Source organism: Cydia fagiglandana, chromosome 9 (genome assembly GCF_963556715.1).
Source record: "Cydia fagiglandana chromosome 9, ilCydFagi1.1, whole genome shotgun sequence".
In the NCBI taxonomy this organism is placed as follows: domain Eukaryota; kingdom Metazoa; phylum Arthropoda; class Insecta; order Lepidoptera; family Tortricidae; genus Cydia; species Cydia fagiglandana.
In genome coordinates, this window is record NC_085940.1 from 18,116,779 (window position 1) to 18,135,572 (window position 18,794).

At 36.5% G+C, this 18,794-nt stretch overlaps 1 protein-coding gene across 1 annotated transcript in view; it reads left to right on the forward strand.

Annotated features, from left to right (window-relative positions):
- The window catches only part of LOC134667541 (uncharacterized), a 136,938-nt gene that overhangs the window by 111,608 nt on the left and 6,536 nt on the right, over positions 1–18,794 (forward strand). The window contains exons 5-11 of the mRNA XM_063524966.1: positions 967–1,050; positions 9,676–9,774; positions 13,321–13,439; positions 15,934–16,089; positions 17,357–17,591; positions 18,031–18,243; positions 18,492–18,744. Coding sequence (XP_063381036.1) covers positions 967–1,050; positions 9,676–9,774; positions 13,321–13,439; positions 15,934–16,089; positions 17,357–17,591; positions 18,031–18,243; positions 18,492–18,744 — 1,159 coding nt within the window. The remainder of the gene's footprint in view (positions 1–966; positions 1,051–9,675; positions 9,775–13,320; positions 13,440–15,933; positions 16,090–17,356; positions 17,592–18,030; positions 18,244–18,491; positions 18,745–18,794) is intronic.

The following is an 18,794-nucleotide window of genomic DNA, read 5'->3' on the forward strand; positions in this document are numbered from 1 at the left end:
GGATTTATTGCATTTCTGTACTTTGTGAAATAAGGTTTAAATAAATAGCTGATAAGTTTTTACTATTTTATTTTTATTCAACAAAATAAAAGTGCATAAAATAATAAGAATTTACATTTAAATATGACAGAGCATATTCGACTGTGTTTAGTCGGTTTCCAATGTTTCCATATTGCGTCATTCCGATTTATTCAAATTTTTTTCCTTCCATCTCGCAGACAGCAGATCAGTCAGAAAACTGAAACGAACATTACACATAATAAAAATAAGAAAAAAACTAAGTACCTAAATAATTAACTTAATTATAATTTTCTACAATTATACAATGAAATTCAATTGAGCGTATTTATTTTAGAATGTAGACGTCATGTCCCATTTGGAGGAAAAAATATTCACTACACTGGCAACATTTAGAAGAAATGGCAGCTGACGAAAATTTGGATTTTTGTATTTACGATTATGTAAAAATATCACCTTAAACTCGGTACTTACGCGTGAAATGTAATATCGGGCGGTTTGTTTTTATTATATGATGTGTTGTGACACCCATTCACTGTACAAACAACCATCTTTCCTGTAGTTTTTGATTTTTAAACGGGAGGTGTACACACACCGATTTGACTTTGAGTACTGCGACGGCCGTTCGAATACGAGTGTGACGAGACGTCGCACTTGAAATGGCTTCACTGGGGGTGTACGGACTAGGGATCTATGCCTTATAAATCTATGGAGCCAGCTTAAGTATTTAAGATAGTTTCCCTCCAGGGCCCGACTTATCTTTCCACCCTGTAGAGTGTTAGCGATTTGAATGTTGTCTACGGGGCCTGAGCAGAAATAACAAAAAAGTTCAAAAATTGGAAAAAAAAAGTAAAACTTTAAATAAAATGGCCAAACAAGCGTATCTGAAGTTTCCACTTTTTTTTTAAGTAAAGATATTGCCATCTCTGATAGTAATGTTTTTTTTAGAGCGGAACAGCAGTTCGAGGTGTACCTTCGATATGGTCAGCATCCGGAGCTCTATCCAAACAGGAGAGGAGAAGTGGTGGCGGGGTAAGTTTTGAATGCGAATTTTTGAATGATTCACTGTGATTACCTTTTGTATTCTTTTCGAGCTCCCAATGATATTTCGACGCAGTTACATGCGTCTTGTTCACGGGTAACTGAATAACACAAAACAACAAAAGACAATACAAAAGGTAATCACGGTTCATTTCCCGGTCGATATAGGTCCAGTACCTATTTTTAATTCAATATATGAATCGTATGATTACAGTAAGTTCCTAAATCATTTATACAAGTTCGTTATATTTATATATTCGGTATATTTATAGTAAGTATATCTATGATATAGTGGAGAATTCTTTTATGTAGTTTCTACGCCGATATCATAATACACTTGTGATATGGATGCTGTTAAGCAAATATGTAACCCACATTCATTTTGCAATAAAATGTCAACCCTAAAAATGGTCACTGAAAGTTGTCATTTTTTCGGAAAATAAATGTGGGTTGAATAGGTACTAAATATTGAGCCTAGATGCTAGTGACCCTATAGCGGTAAAACCTCACCAAAATGGCCACTCCGACCACTACGTGAGTCGAATGGCGAATAAATAACTAGGAGTCGTCGCCATTATTGCCTCGTGGATTTATGCCCTGTAATCAAGTCTGCGAATTTCAGAAGCCAGACTGTTTTATAGGGGTTTTGTGTCTTGTTGTAATTGTAGTTATTTGTAGCCAGATGATAATATTAAGAGTACTAATCCAATTACCATTCATTAAGTAGGTAGTCTTGGGTCGTCCCATTCGTTTTTCGCCAAGTTCTTAAATAAAATTAGTCACCCACTAAAGCCACTAACGATTGCGACGAATGTAGAATGGGTGACGAAAGCAGAAAATAGCACTAATCTAAGAACTTGACGAAAAACGAATGGGACGACCCAAGACGATACCATTCATTAGATACCACTTAAGGGACACGTCTGACTTTTCTTTAATTAAACAATTTATTTTATATTTACAATTTGGTTCTAATTAACGAAAAAAAAAACTGAACACTCTTATCGTTGTTAATTAAAATTCTTCTTCTTCTTCCTCGATTCCTTATGACTGAGGGTCGCGACCACATGAGGTCGTTATTTTGAGCACTAGGCTCTCCTTTCTGCACGATTTAAAATAAAAATTAATAACATTTCATTTAATTTAGGTACCTACTTAAAATTTTATTACGATTACGATTTTTTAACTGCTATATCCATTTTCTTGCTACAAAACGTATAACTTTGTTACATAGGTTCCTAAATATTAGTTGTATGTATGTAATTATTTATTCAGTATAAAACTTTTATTTACATGGGACTTAATCGCGTATAATTAAGCTTTAAAATACAATACAATACAATACAATACAAATACTCTTTATTGCACACCTCAATAAAAGAAGACAACACAAAAGAAAACAGAAATACAGGCAGAGGTAAACAACAGGCGGTTTATCGCTAAAAAAAAAAGAAAAAAATATTAAAATTGTCTGTTACGTAAAAAAAACCGGATGCAAATAAACACGGTAACGACATAGATACAATTTTAAATAGGGTACATTCAACTGTAAAAATGGGTGTAGCCAACTTATTCAAAAATGTGTCCCATGGTTCTTAATTCACTGACATAAGAGCTATGTGACATATTTATGAGATGATTTATGCACCCATATTTTTACAGTTGAATGTCTTCTTCTTTGTCGTCACACTCTTGTCAGAGTGGTCGTGGTCGTCATGTCAGGGCCGGTGGCAAGCTTCACAATCCGTCGCCATTCCTCCCGAACTGTAGCCCTTCTTGTACATTCATGGAGTGGTTCATTGAATGCACTTTTGACTAGGTCTGACCAACGCATTGGTGACCTACCGCGCCTTGTGCCTTCGACTTTTCCCTGCACTACAAGTCGTTCCACAGATGTATCATCTCGACGCGTAATATGTCCAAAGAAAGTGAGAATACGACAGTTGAATGTACCTATACTATTTCTTTCGATGGTATAGGCAGCACCCTCCTGTCAAGTATTCAATTTTCGCTACTATTTCCCCCCATTCAATCCCTCTCTAATGCCTTCCCCTCATTTTAGCTTAAGCTAAGTGATTGGCTCCTTCGAACTTGTATTTGGAAGATTTGTCGCAACGATTTTTAGGTTATTGAGCTGCTACAAGATTGATAGGCGGGCTATTTGAGCATTAAAGGATGTAACATGTAAATCTTAAAGGGTCATAAGTTAGGTTTATAAAGAGTAGAGAGTAGGTCTATAAAGAGTACTTTTAAAGGTCAGATGCGCAGACTGTGTAGAGTCAGACCTAGAAGAATCTGCTGCGATTTTGATAGCCCACGCAGAGTAAATTTTATTTATACGTCAGAATTTGATAGAAGTTTGACGTTTAAAATAACACTTTCACTGTGTGGGCTTCCAAAAGACAAACCAAGCGCTGGTGGCCTAGCTAGCGCTGGTGGCCTAGCAGTAAGAGCGTGCGACTTTCAATCCGGAGGTCGCGGGTTCAAACCCCGGCTCGTACCAATGAGTTTTTCGGAACTTATGTACGAAATATCATTTGATATTTGCCAGTCGCTTTTCGGTAAAGGAAAACATCGTGAGGAAACCGGACTAATCCCAATAAGGCCTAGTTTCCCCTCTGGGTTGGAAGGTCAGATGGCAGTCGCTTTCGTAAAAACTAGTGCCTACGTCAAATCATGGGATTATTTGTCAAGTGGACCCCAGGCTCCCATGAGCCGTGGCAAAATGCCGGGATAACGCCAGGAAGAATAAGTATAACTTCTGGATAAAGGAAAGTACACAATTTGAACTTTCAGTGTCAACCAAATTCGGAAGACGAAAGGCGCCCAAAATTGTACATTATTCGCCAATAAACGAAAAGTTTCCATCATTTTCATAGCCGACAATTGGAAAAAGCATTCGGCTTATTTCAAAATGTCCGTCACGTAACTTCAAGTTTCCTTCAAGCCTGGACAATGTTTGCATAAGGGCGTAAGTGACTTGAAAACTCTATGGAGATAAGCCCATTTATGTAAGTTGCAGATTATTTGAACACGGCCGATGAATGGAGAATTGTACTGTTTTGTTACCTTAAGATTTTCGAAATGAATTTCTGAAATTAACTATTATAAATGTAGGTAACAATGGTTTTTATTTTACCCTACTGGCGCAGTCTGGTAGGGTATGGGTAGGGTAGGTAGGTCTTATTGTTTAATCTTAAGGCCAATATGTACTTATTAACTTTTTTTCATATACTGGGAAAATCATTTATTTACATTAAATATATATACAGTGGTACTACTAAACGAAATTAATAACTCTCGAAACTCTCGGTCCTTGGTCGTCAGACACCAAAAAGCTAGTTAAAGAAATTTCTACCAAACTAGTCTGGGTGTCTGGCGACCTACGAGCTGCCCCTTTTTTGCACAAAAACTCAGCCTCACTGTGCAGAGGGGGAACGCGGCCAGCGTCCTGGGAAAAATGCCTCAGGCTAATTAAGGGCTAGATTTACGATTTATTTATTTTGTTATTTAATAAACACAAATAAACATGTTTAGAAAAAAAATTATAACTAGCTTAAATCTAGAATAGGCCCCTGAGCATTGTCTCAAAGATGCTGGCGGCATTTCCTCGCTGCATCGCAATGCTGATACGTTGTGCAAGGTAGCCGCCAGCTCTTCGGTCACCAGTTACGTCAACCAGACGCTTCGCGATTTCTGCGAACAACTTATGCGCGCTCGGACCCCATGGACGTAGAGTTTCAACAACAACATAACAAATTTGTATAGTCGAAAAATGCTAAAAACACCAAAAAGTACGTTAATACTCGTAAGCACAATAAAATATTTCTTATTGTCAGTCCTAGGTAAATAAACACTTATATCCAACGTAAAAATCACTCTTAATAAAAAAAAATTAAATAGCTTTAAAATTAGATAGGTAAATATTTCGATAAAATTCGGATTCCTTGAACTCAAACAATATCCTTATTTTTAACAAGCAACATTCCAAATCATCTCTTTTACCTCAGCATCCGTAAATCTTAATAACTTCCCCATTCCAAATAACATTTTCTCGAAACCTGCACGCGAAGTATGATTTGCATCGTTCGTGGAAAATTGCAGGCTTCCTTTGTAAACCTCGCCTGGAAGACGACAATACCTGGCCCCATAACAAGGAGCCTATAGAAATCCACAGTTTGTTCCGACTTAAAGTTTCCTTTAGCGTTTTATTTGAATATGTCTTTGTTAAACTTGGCATTTTTAGTAGATTTTTTGTTGGTTATTTTGGCATTGTTATTATTTTATATAGACGAGGAATCTTACAGTTAGACCAAGAGAAATCTGCAGAGATTTTGACAGCACAGGCAGTGCAGGTGTGTTATTTTAAACGTCAAACTTCTACGAAATTATGAATGTTGCGCAAAATGGCGGGTGTATCATCAACGTAATAAAATATTGTGAAATAATTATACTTACTTACGTAATAGGCAAGCAATAATGTGCCAAAATATTATGTATTTAGAATTATTGTACTGTAATTTCAAAAGCAGTTTTATATTTGTAAATATTATTATTGTCATTTAGTTTTTTATTAATCAAAAAGAAAAATACTAAATATATCCAATCGAGAAGATTAGCAGTTGGAATAAAAAAAGGCTGACAAAGGCCAAGATGGCAATCTTACATTAACGAACACCAAACGAAAAGAAAAATGGTATCCGGACGAAAACCCACGTGACTATTTCCATACATTACTTAAGTTTCCATTGGCGTTTTCTTTTAACGATTGTCATATTCAATTGGCTAAGCTCCCTGTAGCTACAACAAGGTCATTAACCTACCAAAATTCTTCTTACTCTGCATCCCCGCTTGTCCCAGTGGATTATTAATGAATGCCCTTAGAAACATTATTTCTACCATTCTGCCGAGGCGGCATAATCCAATTTACGTGGCAGACCGTGACATACAAATTAGACACGAGAATGATGGGAACGCGGAGTAATTTTGCATATTTTATCGTAACATTTCTGTTACCTACAAAGTATCTTTTGGACCTCTATTTAAGTATCGGGTTGGAATATTTACAGTAACTAGCTGTAAAAATTTACAACGGCCATAAACTAAAACAAATTAAATTGTTTTTAAAACTTTTGAAGCCTTTTCAATGGTATCTTAGAAAGGTTAATAGCAAAGCTTAAATCTGAAGGTTTAAGATTTTATGTTTGAAGATGATACTTAATAGGGAGTATTACTGCTATGTTCTGCCGCCATAGTAGAGCACTAATGCACATAGTAAACCATAAATTAACTTATACATTAGTATGGCCTTAAACAGTTTTTTGACAAGTTTTCACATTGATGCATCGAGGCGGTTTGTTTTCAGGTGGCCTACCGCGAAACGCGAAAATCGAAATTTCGTTATCGGCCTATCTGTCGATCGAATAGGCAAGAGTGTTAGAGAGGCAGAAATCGAACTTTCGATTTTCGTGTCTCGCGGTATAGACCAGTCAAATCTTACAAAAAAATCTCCTAAAAAAACAATGCGTGATGTAGTTCTGTATTTTTTATATATTGTTTGGAGTCCTTGGAGGAATGTGAGAGTATGTTTTGCAAGCAAAAAAAAGTTGTGCTCTCTGTGTAATTTGCGAAAAACTGCAAAAATTTCAGACTTTTTTCAGAATTTACAGATTTATTGTAAAACTATGGGTTTTTGGTCAAAACTTGCTATGTAATGTTGAAAGTATATTAAATTTGAAACAATTTAAGCCCATAAACAGCGCCGTATGTCAAATAGTTCTTGAAATATGGGCCTTTAAAAAAGGGTATTTTTTTCCTTGGAATGAAATTACAAGTTTTTCCTATATTTTAAGACAAATATCGGCACAACCGCTCATGATATGATATATATTGCAATGAATAAAGTTATAGCAAATTTAATTACCTTTCATTTAAGTGCTAGAAAAAGTCAGTAAGTCTTACAGTACTGAAGTTATCGTAAAAAAATGAAATTGCTATAATGGCGAAGGCAACTGATGTATTGTTTAAGGCATTGTCAAAACCCCTTCAAAAGGCAGTACCATCGTCGAGAACGCAATATACGACTATCTTTTACCGGTTTTCCCCGATAGCAGTAGAGCGACGTCGGAGATCAACCATTTTTAAAATGCACCCCTCTCTTAAGCACTTCAATTCAGTAATGAAATCAAGACACAATCTGTAGTTTGGCTTGTTTCTCGGCTCCATTTTTTGCTTGTAGCCATAGATCCCACGATGCCGATTCCGATTTAACAATTTGTTATGATTTTGAACTTGTTTTCATACGACCGACCTTGACGGTAATAATTATAGTTCACGGCAATTGGCGTGGTGTTGGATAAACACACTGAAAGTCATGTCACTAGTATCTAGCTCGCGCTCGCTTATTGGTGCTCTTGAGTGAACTCTGAGTCGTGGTAATACAAGATCACGATAATATCCTAACCGTAACATAATGATTCATCAGAATCAGCTACCATTACCCACTCTAGGTAAACGTTTAGTTATAGGGCATGTATGTGACTCAGTCTTGTCATGTAACCAGTATATCAAAACTTCTTCAATGGTTTACCGAATTTACACAATAAATTACAAATTCATTTCCAATGGTTGTTAAGGCTGAAATGAATGTGGTGCTACTGCTCAGAGAGTTGTCAATCCACGGGTTGTAACTAGCAATACCTCTTTCACTAGTAGTATTTACTCTATAAAATAAATGTATTTATAGTAAAAATAAAAATAATTGGAAAGTAAATGGGTCAATTTATCAATAGAAAACAAGTAATTGTGTCGTTTTATGAAACCACGATACAAGTGAAACTTTTTTCGGATTGTAGATATAGGCATTTAACTAAAAATATTCGGAAATTTATCGGATTTAGGGTGTTCAAAACGGGTTTTTTAATCTTAACTTAATTAATATTCTCTTTAATTATCTTATAAAAGCTCGCCCAACGCCAATCACGCCAGTTACTCAACATGATGCTGTAGTTCATTATTAATATCGCTTATACGAGTCAAGGGCTAAAGAAACCGGTATGTAAGCTTACCGATATGAAACAAATGTATGCGATCCGCCCGGCTTGGCACATCATGTTAACACACACTTATCTATACTTTCCTACGTGTTTCGTTCAGTTCTTTTTCTATAAATGATTTGGTTTGTCAGTTTATACACCTATCTAGTAAAGACTAGTAGTAACAGGATATTGCCAGTTATGACCCGTGGATTATAACACAAACGTATACCTAGAGTGGGTAATGGTAACTGATTCTGATGTATCAACTTGTTATGGTTAGGATTTTATCGTGATCTTGTATTACCATTACCACGACTCAGAGTACACTCAAGAGCACCAATAAGCGAGCGCAAGCTAGATACTAATGACATGACTTCCAGTAATTTCAGTGTGTTTCACCAACACCACGCCGATTACCGTGAACTATTGTCAAGGTCGGTCGTATTAAAACAAGTTCAAAACCATAACAAATTGTAAAATCAGAATTGGCATCATGAAATCTACGGCTACAACCAAAAAGTGGGGCCGAGAAACAAGCCTAACTACAGATTGTGTCTTGATTTCATTACTGAATGAATGAAGTGCTTAAGAGGTGAGTGGCGTGAGTGCATTTTAAAAATGGTTGATCTCCGACGTCGCTCTACTGCTATCGGGGAAAACCGGTAAAAGATAATCGTAGATTGCGTTCTCGACAATGGTACTGCCTTTTGAAGGGATTTTGATAATGCCTAAAACAATACATTAGTTGCCTTCCCCATTATAGCGATTTCATTTTTTTACGATAACTTCAGTACTGTAAGACTTACTGACTTTTTCTAGCACTTAAATGAAAGGTAATTAAATTTGCTATAACTTTCATTGCCATATATATCATAGCATGAGCGGTTGTGCCGATATTTGTCTTAAAATATAGGAAAAACTTGTAATTTCATTCCAAGGAAAAAAATACCCTTTTTTTAAAGCCCCATATCTCAAGAACTATTTGACATACGGCGCTGTTTGTGGGCTTAAATTGTTCCAAATTTAATATTCTTTCAACATTACATAGCAAGTTTTGACCAAAAACCCATAGTTTTATGATGAAACTGTAAAATCTGAAAAAAGTCCGAAATTTTTGCAGTTTTTCGCAAATTACGCAGAGAGCACAACTTTTCTTTGCTTGCAAAACATAGTCTCACATTCCTCTAAGGACTATAAACAATATACAAAAAATACAGAACTACATCACGCATTGTTTTTTTATTGTAAGATTTGACCGGTGTAGTAGGCCTTGCCCTGTGATTGTGCGTGATGCCCTCTACACAGAGTTTTGCGTAATATTCCCTATCAATTTACGATGATGATGAGATGACAAGGATAAATTCGCCTTTGTTTTATTTAATGCATGAAAATATTCACGTGATGTTTCGTAGCATCAATCATCCCCATACATTTTTTTTTCGTTGTCGTTTGTCGACGTACGAATGTCATATTGGCTACGCCCTCTGTTCTTTTTGTTTTTTGTCCTGTTTTGGCTACGCCTCCTGGTCATTTAATTGAGGAGTACAGAAATTAAATACTATATTTTTTGTTGTACCAGGTCATACTGCGAGCGAGTGTTCAGAGACTGCAGGCTGCAGACGTGCTACGTGCAGTCTGCAGCTTATCCAGGAGTGTACCCCAGGAACTTACATTGCAGGTAAGAATTAGGTATCAATATCTGGGAGACCGAACTTTACTCGGAAAAAAAAAAAATATATATATATATAAGCGCGTTTTCCTAGAGATAAGCCTCGCTAGATCGATTTTTTGCCCCTAAATCCCCCATATAGCAAATTTCATAGAAATCGTTAGAGCCGCTTCCGAGATCCCCGAAATATAATAATATACAAGAATTGCTCGTTGAAAGGTCTATGTCATCACTATTTAGAAGATTCGTTCAATCAATACAATATTTGAAAACGGAAGTCAAAATCGGACAATCCTACAAACCCATTACTAAACGGTACTTGATCGTGACGTCACGTTACAATTGAAGCCGTCTTCAAAAGAAGAAAATTTTTTGACGGTGAAATATTATGTTTTAATTATAGTGGCCACACAGCTTATTTTATAACAAAATGGGTCAAAAACAAAACTGTGTTCGCGTCTTTCCTGTAGACATACACAAGAATCAGGGGCTATAAAGGTTAATTTTCATATTTAACCCTTATCCACGTGAAAAGGTCCTCCTTTTATTTATAGAACTTTGATGAAATCATTCTTACATGCCCACAAGCTGTTAACTTTGCCCATAGGAGAGAAAACTAGCGTGTTCGCGCGAACTGTACATTTTTGTCTTCTGTGGGCAATAGTTAACAGCTTGTGGGCATGTAAGTATCAGAATCAGAATCAGAATCAGAATTTTATTGGTAAAAGTCATAGAATTTTACATGTCAGGCATAAAAATATATTATAACTAATATGTCACATTTTTAAATTATATATCTTTCTTAACACACAGTTATTAGTTTAAGTCTAATTGTAAGATATTTTCATAACCATTGCCAGTTTAATTTTAGTAGTAGTATTACAATATTTATGAGTGGGCCAATGATATCATTTCAAAGTATTCGTCAATTGTGTAACAAGCCAAAACTAGTAACCGATTCTTAAGCTTGTTTTTAAAAACTGTATCGCTGGGCGCGTTTAGTATGTCAGCTGGAAGACAGTTGTAAATTTTAGGCCCCAGTACACCGAGTGTTCCTCGAACCTTAGCTAGCCTCCGCAACGGCACGACTAGAAGGTGCTGGCCGCGCGTGCTCCTGCCGGGGGCATGGTGCTGGGCGCGAGTTGGATACGACCCGAGGTTGTACCGGACGTGTAGACAGGCTTCAAGAATGAATACGCTAGGTAGGGTAAGTATTTTCAGCTCTTTGAATAGGCTCCGAGCGGGATGATCGTGCGGTTTGTTAGCAATTATTCGAACGGCGCGCTTTTGGATTTTAAACACCTTTTCACGATCAGTACTGATTTTATCACAATTCCCTAAATAAAAGGAGGACCTTTTCACGTGGATAAGCGTTAAATAAGAAAATTAACCTTTATAGCCCCTAATTCTTGTGTATGTCTACAGGAAAGACGCGAACACAGTTTTGTTTTTGACCCAAATGTAAAAAATCGCATGGTACTTTTTTCATTAAGATAAGTAAAAAAAAATTGAAACTTTGAGGTTCTATTGCTGTAAAAACCCCTTTGTGGTTAAAGAATTTAATTCATCTCAAAAGAAATTTACATTTCACTTAATGAGATACATGCACTAATAATATTCTATGCTAATTTGTTAGTTTGCGCCCGTGAGCGACAATTGGTTCTATTTACAATTTTTAAATTTATTACACTAAGTATATACAAGTAGGTAAGTAATAGTAAGTAACAATAACTAAATACCAAAAGTTGTTTTGAGTTACAGTATAAGTGTAACTCAAAACAACTTTTGGTATTTAGTTATTGTTACTTACTATTTTTCACCCCTTTAATACGTAGGTACATTCGATGGATGCTATGGATGAGAAAGTAGCAAAGCAGAACAATAGATCCGACAAGCTTCAACGATCCTGTAAAGATGCTCAAACAATAGCGAATCCTCTTTCCAATAAGCAACTTTGTTTAACATACTGTTAGTTTTTCCTTGAATACCTTATTATCAAAGTTAGATACTTACATTGTAATGAAAAACACAATTATCTTTTGTATTCGGCACGAAATTCGTTTCATTTGTGTATTCGTTTTTAGGAGTACGTTTTCTGATAAAAGCTGTTTTCACGTAACCACAAATCATATTAATACACACATCATACATATTATTAATGTATGATGTCATACATTTTATTGTCTTTATGATTTGTGGTTACGGTTTATTGTTCTTTGTTTTCAGGCAACTTTAATGAGTTGCCTGATAATAAAGATTTTCACAAACGTAGAATAAATTTAAAAGTGGATATTATATATCTCTATTAGTGTCTTGGGTAAGGTTAGAACTCACATCCTCTGGATCGATACTCTAGGGCTCTGCCACCTGAGCCATCAAGACCTTATCCTAAGCCAGCCAATCTTTCCACCATATGGGTGTAGGCGACCCTAGCGACATCTACCGTAATAGCATTACACTTTTTAAACGGCTACCGGACGTTCGCAGGCGTTTCTGAGCGTTTCCAAAAAAAAAATCATTTTTTTTTAAAACGCTCTTTTGCTTGTTAAAAATACTTTGTATTGTAACAAGGGCGGGTTTCCGCAACTCGACCACTAGCGCCTACTTTGCGTGACGAGAGTAGGCGGTAGGCGGTAGGTTAGTTCAGTCAGTCTTATCATAGCTAAATATAGTAAGACAAGAGTGCTCACAAGTGATGTATGATCACTTTTGGTACCAAAAAGACTATTTTTTTCATTGTCGACATCAAGCTTCGTGTAGCGGAATTATCAGTACTGCTACTTGACAATAGACGTAGCACCGACCAGAAAGTCTTATGTTGTTGAGCAACATTTTCGGTCTAGATGTTGACTCGATGCTAGATGTTGACTATGAAAATAATAGTCTTTGGTACCAAAACTGATGTATGGAGTGAGAAGTCTATGTATTTTTTTTCTCTATGGTCTTATAATATTTTTTTTAATACAGTTGCTCAAAAAGTGCTACTTTACGTAGCTGTTTAGCGTGTGGAAAGTTGGTTATCTCGAACTAGTGCTTTTTACTTTTCCAATTTTTTTTAAATTTATACTTGTTCCAATTCACGGCTACTTATTGATGAGTGTTAATATTAGTTTCCTTTAAACGTCGTAATCAGCATAAAAACCTACCGTTAATGTAAGAATACGAAAAATATTACATATTTCATATTTAATTACTTACCTCTTCATCATTATAACACGTTTATTTTTTAATATTCAATATTGAAAATTCCGTTCTTAATAAGTTGACTGAATGGAACGGAATAGCTGCCAAACGCCCATAGATATAATATACTTAAAGACGACGTCTAACCGAGCTGTCACTGTTACCACTTTTGTTTAGTGTACGATTAACAATGTTTTTCTTATTTTTTCGCAACTGTATTAAAAAACGTCGTTCGATACACGTGCGGAAATGTCATTCTTCACTCGTCCCGAGTCTTGTCACTCGCCTGCGGCTCGTGGCAAGATATCTTGGTACTCGTGAAGTAATGACATACCTTCCGCACTAGCATCGAAATGTACTATTTTTTTCTAGATACCACCTGAATACTCGGCTGCCTTATATAAAGCTGTACATCGAGAATGAGGAGTTTAACATCGACGGGCAGCGGTGCGAGAATATCATGACTTGTCCAATGAGGCCTATTACTTCGGGTAAGTAAAGTAAGAACGCTAAGCATGAAGAATTTCGTACGAGTACATTGACATCACGCCATTTCATTGAGTTACATACACACATCATTGACTCAGTGATCCAAAAAGGATCTTGGCCTCTGATACAAGAGAGCGCCATTTTGCCCTTCTGCGCCACTTTACGCCAGTTAGTATTTTTTTTTCCTATAATTAAACCAAGAAAAGTCTGCAGAAATATTGATAGCCCAGCACGCAGTGCAAGTGTTATTATAAACGAATTAATTGATCAAAAAATACGTACATACCTACTCAATAGAATGAAACTCTGATTAATTTAAAAATTATTTGACATTTCACTAAGAAACTTTTAATTACATTTTAGGGGTTTAAAAAAACTTATATTATTAAACCTCATATACCTGACCGCTCCAGCAATATATTCTCCAAGTCATAAACCTTTCACCGTACTACACCCAATTACTGATATCTAATAACCGGCCATCTTTCATTTTTTACCTGTGGCTAGATTTATGAAGCACATAAATAACAAGCACCCAATAATGGCGTAAATCTGGAAGAAACTTCGACCTAGGGGCCGATTCAGTTTTTTTAACCAATTTGATAAAGTTCTGATATTGTTTCGACACGACGTTCATTTAAGTCATATTAATCTGTACATGAGACGACTCCAGGCCGCGTAGCCAAGTTGCCAATCGCTTACGCTCCGTAGCGATCGAAACGCAACTGTCACTGTCACACTAATACGGAAGAGTGATAGAGACATAATGCTTTTCGTTGTAGAAGCGATTGTAACCTTGGCTAGACCGGCTAATTACATTATTAACGTTCGGTCAACTGCAACTGAGGTCCTACCGTGAACCGCGTTCGACGTGTTACCTCTCTGCCACTCTTGTAAATTCGTCCGTAAGTGTGATATCCCTATGGCAACACGTCGAACGGGGTTGGCGGTAGGCCCTCTGCATTACAGTTGCGGGGTCGTTGTTGCTACCTAGCGGTGGCAATCTATCAATTTGCTTGATAAAATAAGTGACGTTCGCCGCCGCATTATTACTGCAATGATGACGTTCATTTTATCAAGGAAATTGACAGCGGTGGCAACAATACAGCTGCAGTTGTCATCCAAACGTCACTTTTGACAGTCCCTGACAGTGTCACCATGAGTCACTGACAGTGTCAGTCAATATACGCTAACGTCTACGTAATTTACTCTCGCTCGCAGTAATATGCGAGCACGAGCGAGATGCATAGAAAGTAAGTTACGTTTTCGATAGCGTTTATGTCAGTGCCAAACTGATGGTAGCCTAGTTCGCATAGGTCGTATCAAAATAAGATGAAAGCCATATCAAAATGCGAAAACAGAATGGGCCTCTTGAAAGGAACTTCTACCTGATATTAAATTCTTAGGAACTGTCAAAACTCGGGAACCCTCGTCTACCTGTCGGTTGGCAACGTTTTTATCAGAATAATCTGTGGAATTTACCTTTTGTGCTAAAAAGACATTTTGGTAATTGCGTAGGTAAAATTAATGGAAATTATTTTACAAAAAAGAAAACGAGAATCTAATTTAACTTTTGTTACTAGAATTAAAAATGTTTTTTCTTTGACAGCCAAAACTTACTACCTGACAGAATCTGTGATTACCTACTCTTAAAAACCTCGATTTTCTTCTTCTTCTCTTTAAATCAATTGATAAAATAAGTGAGTTATCTAATTAGATAAGTTTTTGGCAATAATAAAATTTTTGGTACAAGCTTTTATCGCTGACTGTGCTTTTCTTACCACAGGCAACTAATACTCATGGAGACAATTCTATAAATCCCAAACACAGTTAGGTTTCTTGGTTTTATCACAGAGTTCCTATGGCCACCCCCTGTCTCCATCATCAGATCAGCTCGATGGTCGGGTGACATTGCATTGTCACCCGACTTACATATGTATGCATATTTTCATAGGAAACCGGGAAGTGGATCAAAAACTTGCAAAATTTGACCCTTACAAACATACAAAGGCACCTTAAATTGCAAGTTAATAAAAAGCTTGTAAAAAGTAGTCTGTTATCTGACGGTAAAATGTTACCAAGAATGTTACTTTTCACCACACCAGCTCGGAAAGGCTTAATAGTTTGCACTTCAAAAACTGATAGCAAAGTTGCATTTTTTTCACATGTGAGGCAAAGCAATCAAATGAAAATTTTGACTTGTTTTCTTATGTTTGCTGGTAGAATTTACTTTTAAATTATGATTTTGGATGATAAATATTTAATAACATTCATTTGGATTTGTTTTTGTTTGATATTTTACATTTAATAATTGGTTCGGGTTGTGGTGAAAGTGTTTCAGTCAGGGGCAAATTTTGTTTCACCCTCTGCTTTGAAACCCTCCAAGATTCCATTTTTCGAATATTTCGCTTGCTCGGGTATCAATATTAGCACGAGCAGTTAAACAACAACTTTGCCCCCTTGTAAAATAAATGACTATTATTTCCTATTTCACAGGAGCAGAAAACTGTCCGTACGACTACATAAAGATATACGACGGGAAAGACGAGTCCGCCTTCGTGATCGGGACGTTCTGCGGAATGGGGAAGTTCCCCTACTCCATCATCGGGACTTCGCAGGATCTCTTCGTGGAGTTCGTCAGTTCACCTGCAGGTAAAAATAGTCATTATCATTATACACACACCTGAAATAAACACTTCACTTCACTTCTTATCGACAGACCTGAAATAATCAATTTCAATTTCAATTATAGGCTCAAGAGTAAAGTTCGTAATAAAGAGCAGGCTATTTTGATGGATCTCTTCTTCCTCGCGTTATCCCAGCATTTTGCCACGGCTCATTAGCCTGGGATCCGCTTGACAACTAATCCCAAGAAGAGACTGCTATTTATTGAATTGATTGCTATTTTGATGGAAACGTACGTAGAAATAAGTAATCCCACCAAAAATATTTTCATGTAAAATGTCGTCAAGACGAAACCATAAGGCTCGCACTGACAAAAAGTTATCAGATCTCTTATAGAGCCAAGCTTCTAACTCTTCAAGCCTAACTTCACAAACTCTAAACCTTTTTCAAAATATGTAGCTTGGACGTTTTAATTTCAATACACGAACAACACGCTTATTGTATACTAGAAAATACATAAGTATAAACATTTTAGTAAATAATGGATTCATCTGCAGTATTCCATTTCATATATTGTGCGTCCAATTCAAAAATGTGTTCATTAACTGAAAACTTTATGCCTTTAAAATAAAACGTGCTGTTGCAATAGGAAAGTGTTTTCTACAATAACTGGAAATACGTGACTTTTGCCTTGTTATTACCTACACTGCACGAAGTTGTCGATAATTTTCAAATACAGGTATTTATACTTTATGCTGTATTGTAGAAAATATGAAAAGAATATCTATAGCTATTTATATTCTCGATAATTTTAAAATGCAGGTTTACCATACGCTGTATTGTAAAAAATATAAAAATAATATCTATATTTGTATTGTAAAATAGAAAAGGTGTAGAAAAATAATACCTACCTACATATTGATCATGCGATTATATTTGAGCTATTTTATTCAAAAATTGTACACTTCACTTTATTTTATACATATTTGGGAATTCTTATATTATTAGTTTCACAATGAAATCATACATTTTTCGTTTTTTACACTTCGTTCCCGCCATATAAAGTTATTTTTTACCGTTTGTCATAGAAACGGTAAAAAAATGGAAATAATAATCTTGAGACACTATTTTTCCCCCTATTAGGATCGAAAGAACTTGTGATTCTGGGAAGGAATACCATAAAAAAATCCAAATACTTAAAAAAAATTGTGTACAACTTTAAATAAAAAAGACCGTTAGTTAGTTTAGACTGACATCTGATTGTACAAAGTGTAACCTTAAACTCAACCCTCAGGCCCCCTTCTCAACACCGGCTTCCACTTCAACGTCGGTAACTGGCCAGGACACGTCGAAGGCCCGGGGTCCAAGGTCGGCAAATGCGACTGGCTCCTAACAGCCGAGTCCCTGAAGAAATCAGGGGACACGGAGGGTATCTTCCTCTCTGTGGCCCATTGGTATCCTCCACACACGTCGTGCACGTATCTGATGCAGGGATTGCCTGGACAAGTTGTGAGGCTGTATTTTCCAAGGTAATTCTTCAATACCACATAAAATTAGTTTAAGTACTTGATACAAGTTCAGATGCTGATTGTATAGACAATGCCGTCCACTGTTTAGAAACTCCAGTAAAAACTGAGTATAGCCTGACAAAAAAAGAGTAGAAATTTAAAAGTGGCAATACTGTAGTGTCGTCCGTTTTCTTTTATAGATTGATGTGAAAGGGACGACACTACATTTTGCGACTTTTTAATTTCTACTCTATTTTGTCAGACTATATTTCCGTAGTAAACAAGGATTGGGATTAGATCTGTTGATCAACGGGTACCAAAGCTAATGAAGGTATTAATTCTATGAATTCTATCGACCTCTTGAATTTATATTGTGCCTAACTGATGAGAAACAATTACAGGTAATAGCAGCAATGGTAATATGTAAATGATAATTAATGATACATTCTTTTGTCCCCAGCTTCCGAATTAACAGGATAGAGTCCCCAATAGTGCCATGGACTGGTGACTGCGGAGAATCCCTTACGCTATACGACGCCCCTAGACCTGACGATGCCAGGATCATTAAGACGTTCTGCGACACCTTCAGTAGACCCATGGAGAAACACGACTTTGTGTCCACCGGGAATGCCATGTTTGTCAGATTTGAGAGCAAGACTGGAAGCTACAGCGGGTAAGTAAAAAAAAATTGCGTATGTTTCAAAACTGTCATCTATTTAGCCTTCGCCTTTGTACAAATTTATTGTATTCTCTCGGTGTTATGTACTTGTTTTGTGCAATAAAATGTTTACTACTACTACTACTATTAATTAGAAGTATATGTGTGGAAATAGTCCTTTGGATAAATATATGATTTCTACGGACTTTATTCATACTTCTTGATTCAAACAATTAGATAAGATTACTTATCTCTTGTTCCAGATCTTCATTATATTACTGGGCTCATTACGACTTCTTCAACAACACTCGCTTCGGCGAGCCCGTACAAGGCACCGCATGCGATGAAGTCATAGCGTCGTGGAAGCAAAGAGCTGGTCGACTCCGGTCGCCTCTTAACACGCTGGTGTACAAGCAAGCACCGCCGGGAGAGGACGTCCATTGCTTGTACAGATTCGTCACTGACAAGAGAATCTACGCGAGGGTCATATTGACGATCCTGAGCATCAATTTCAAGGTATGTATCATTCTACTGATAGAACGTTTCAGAAAAAAATCTTAGTTTAG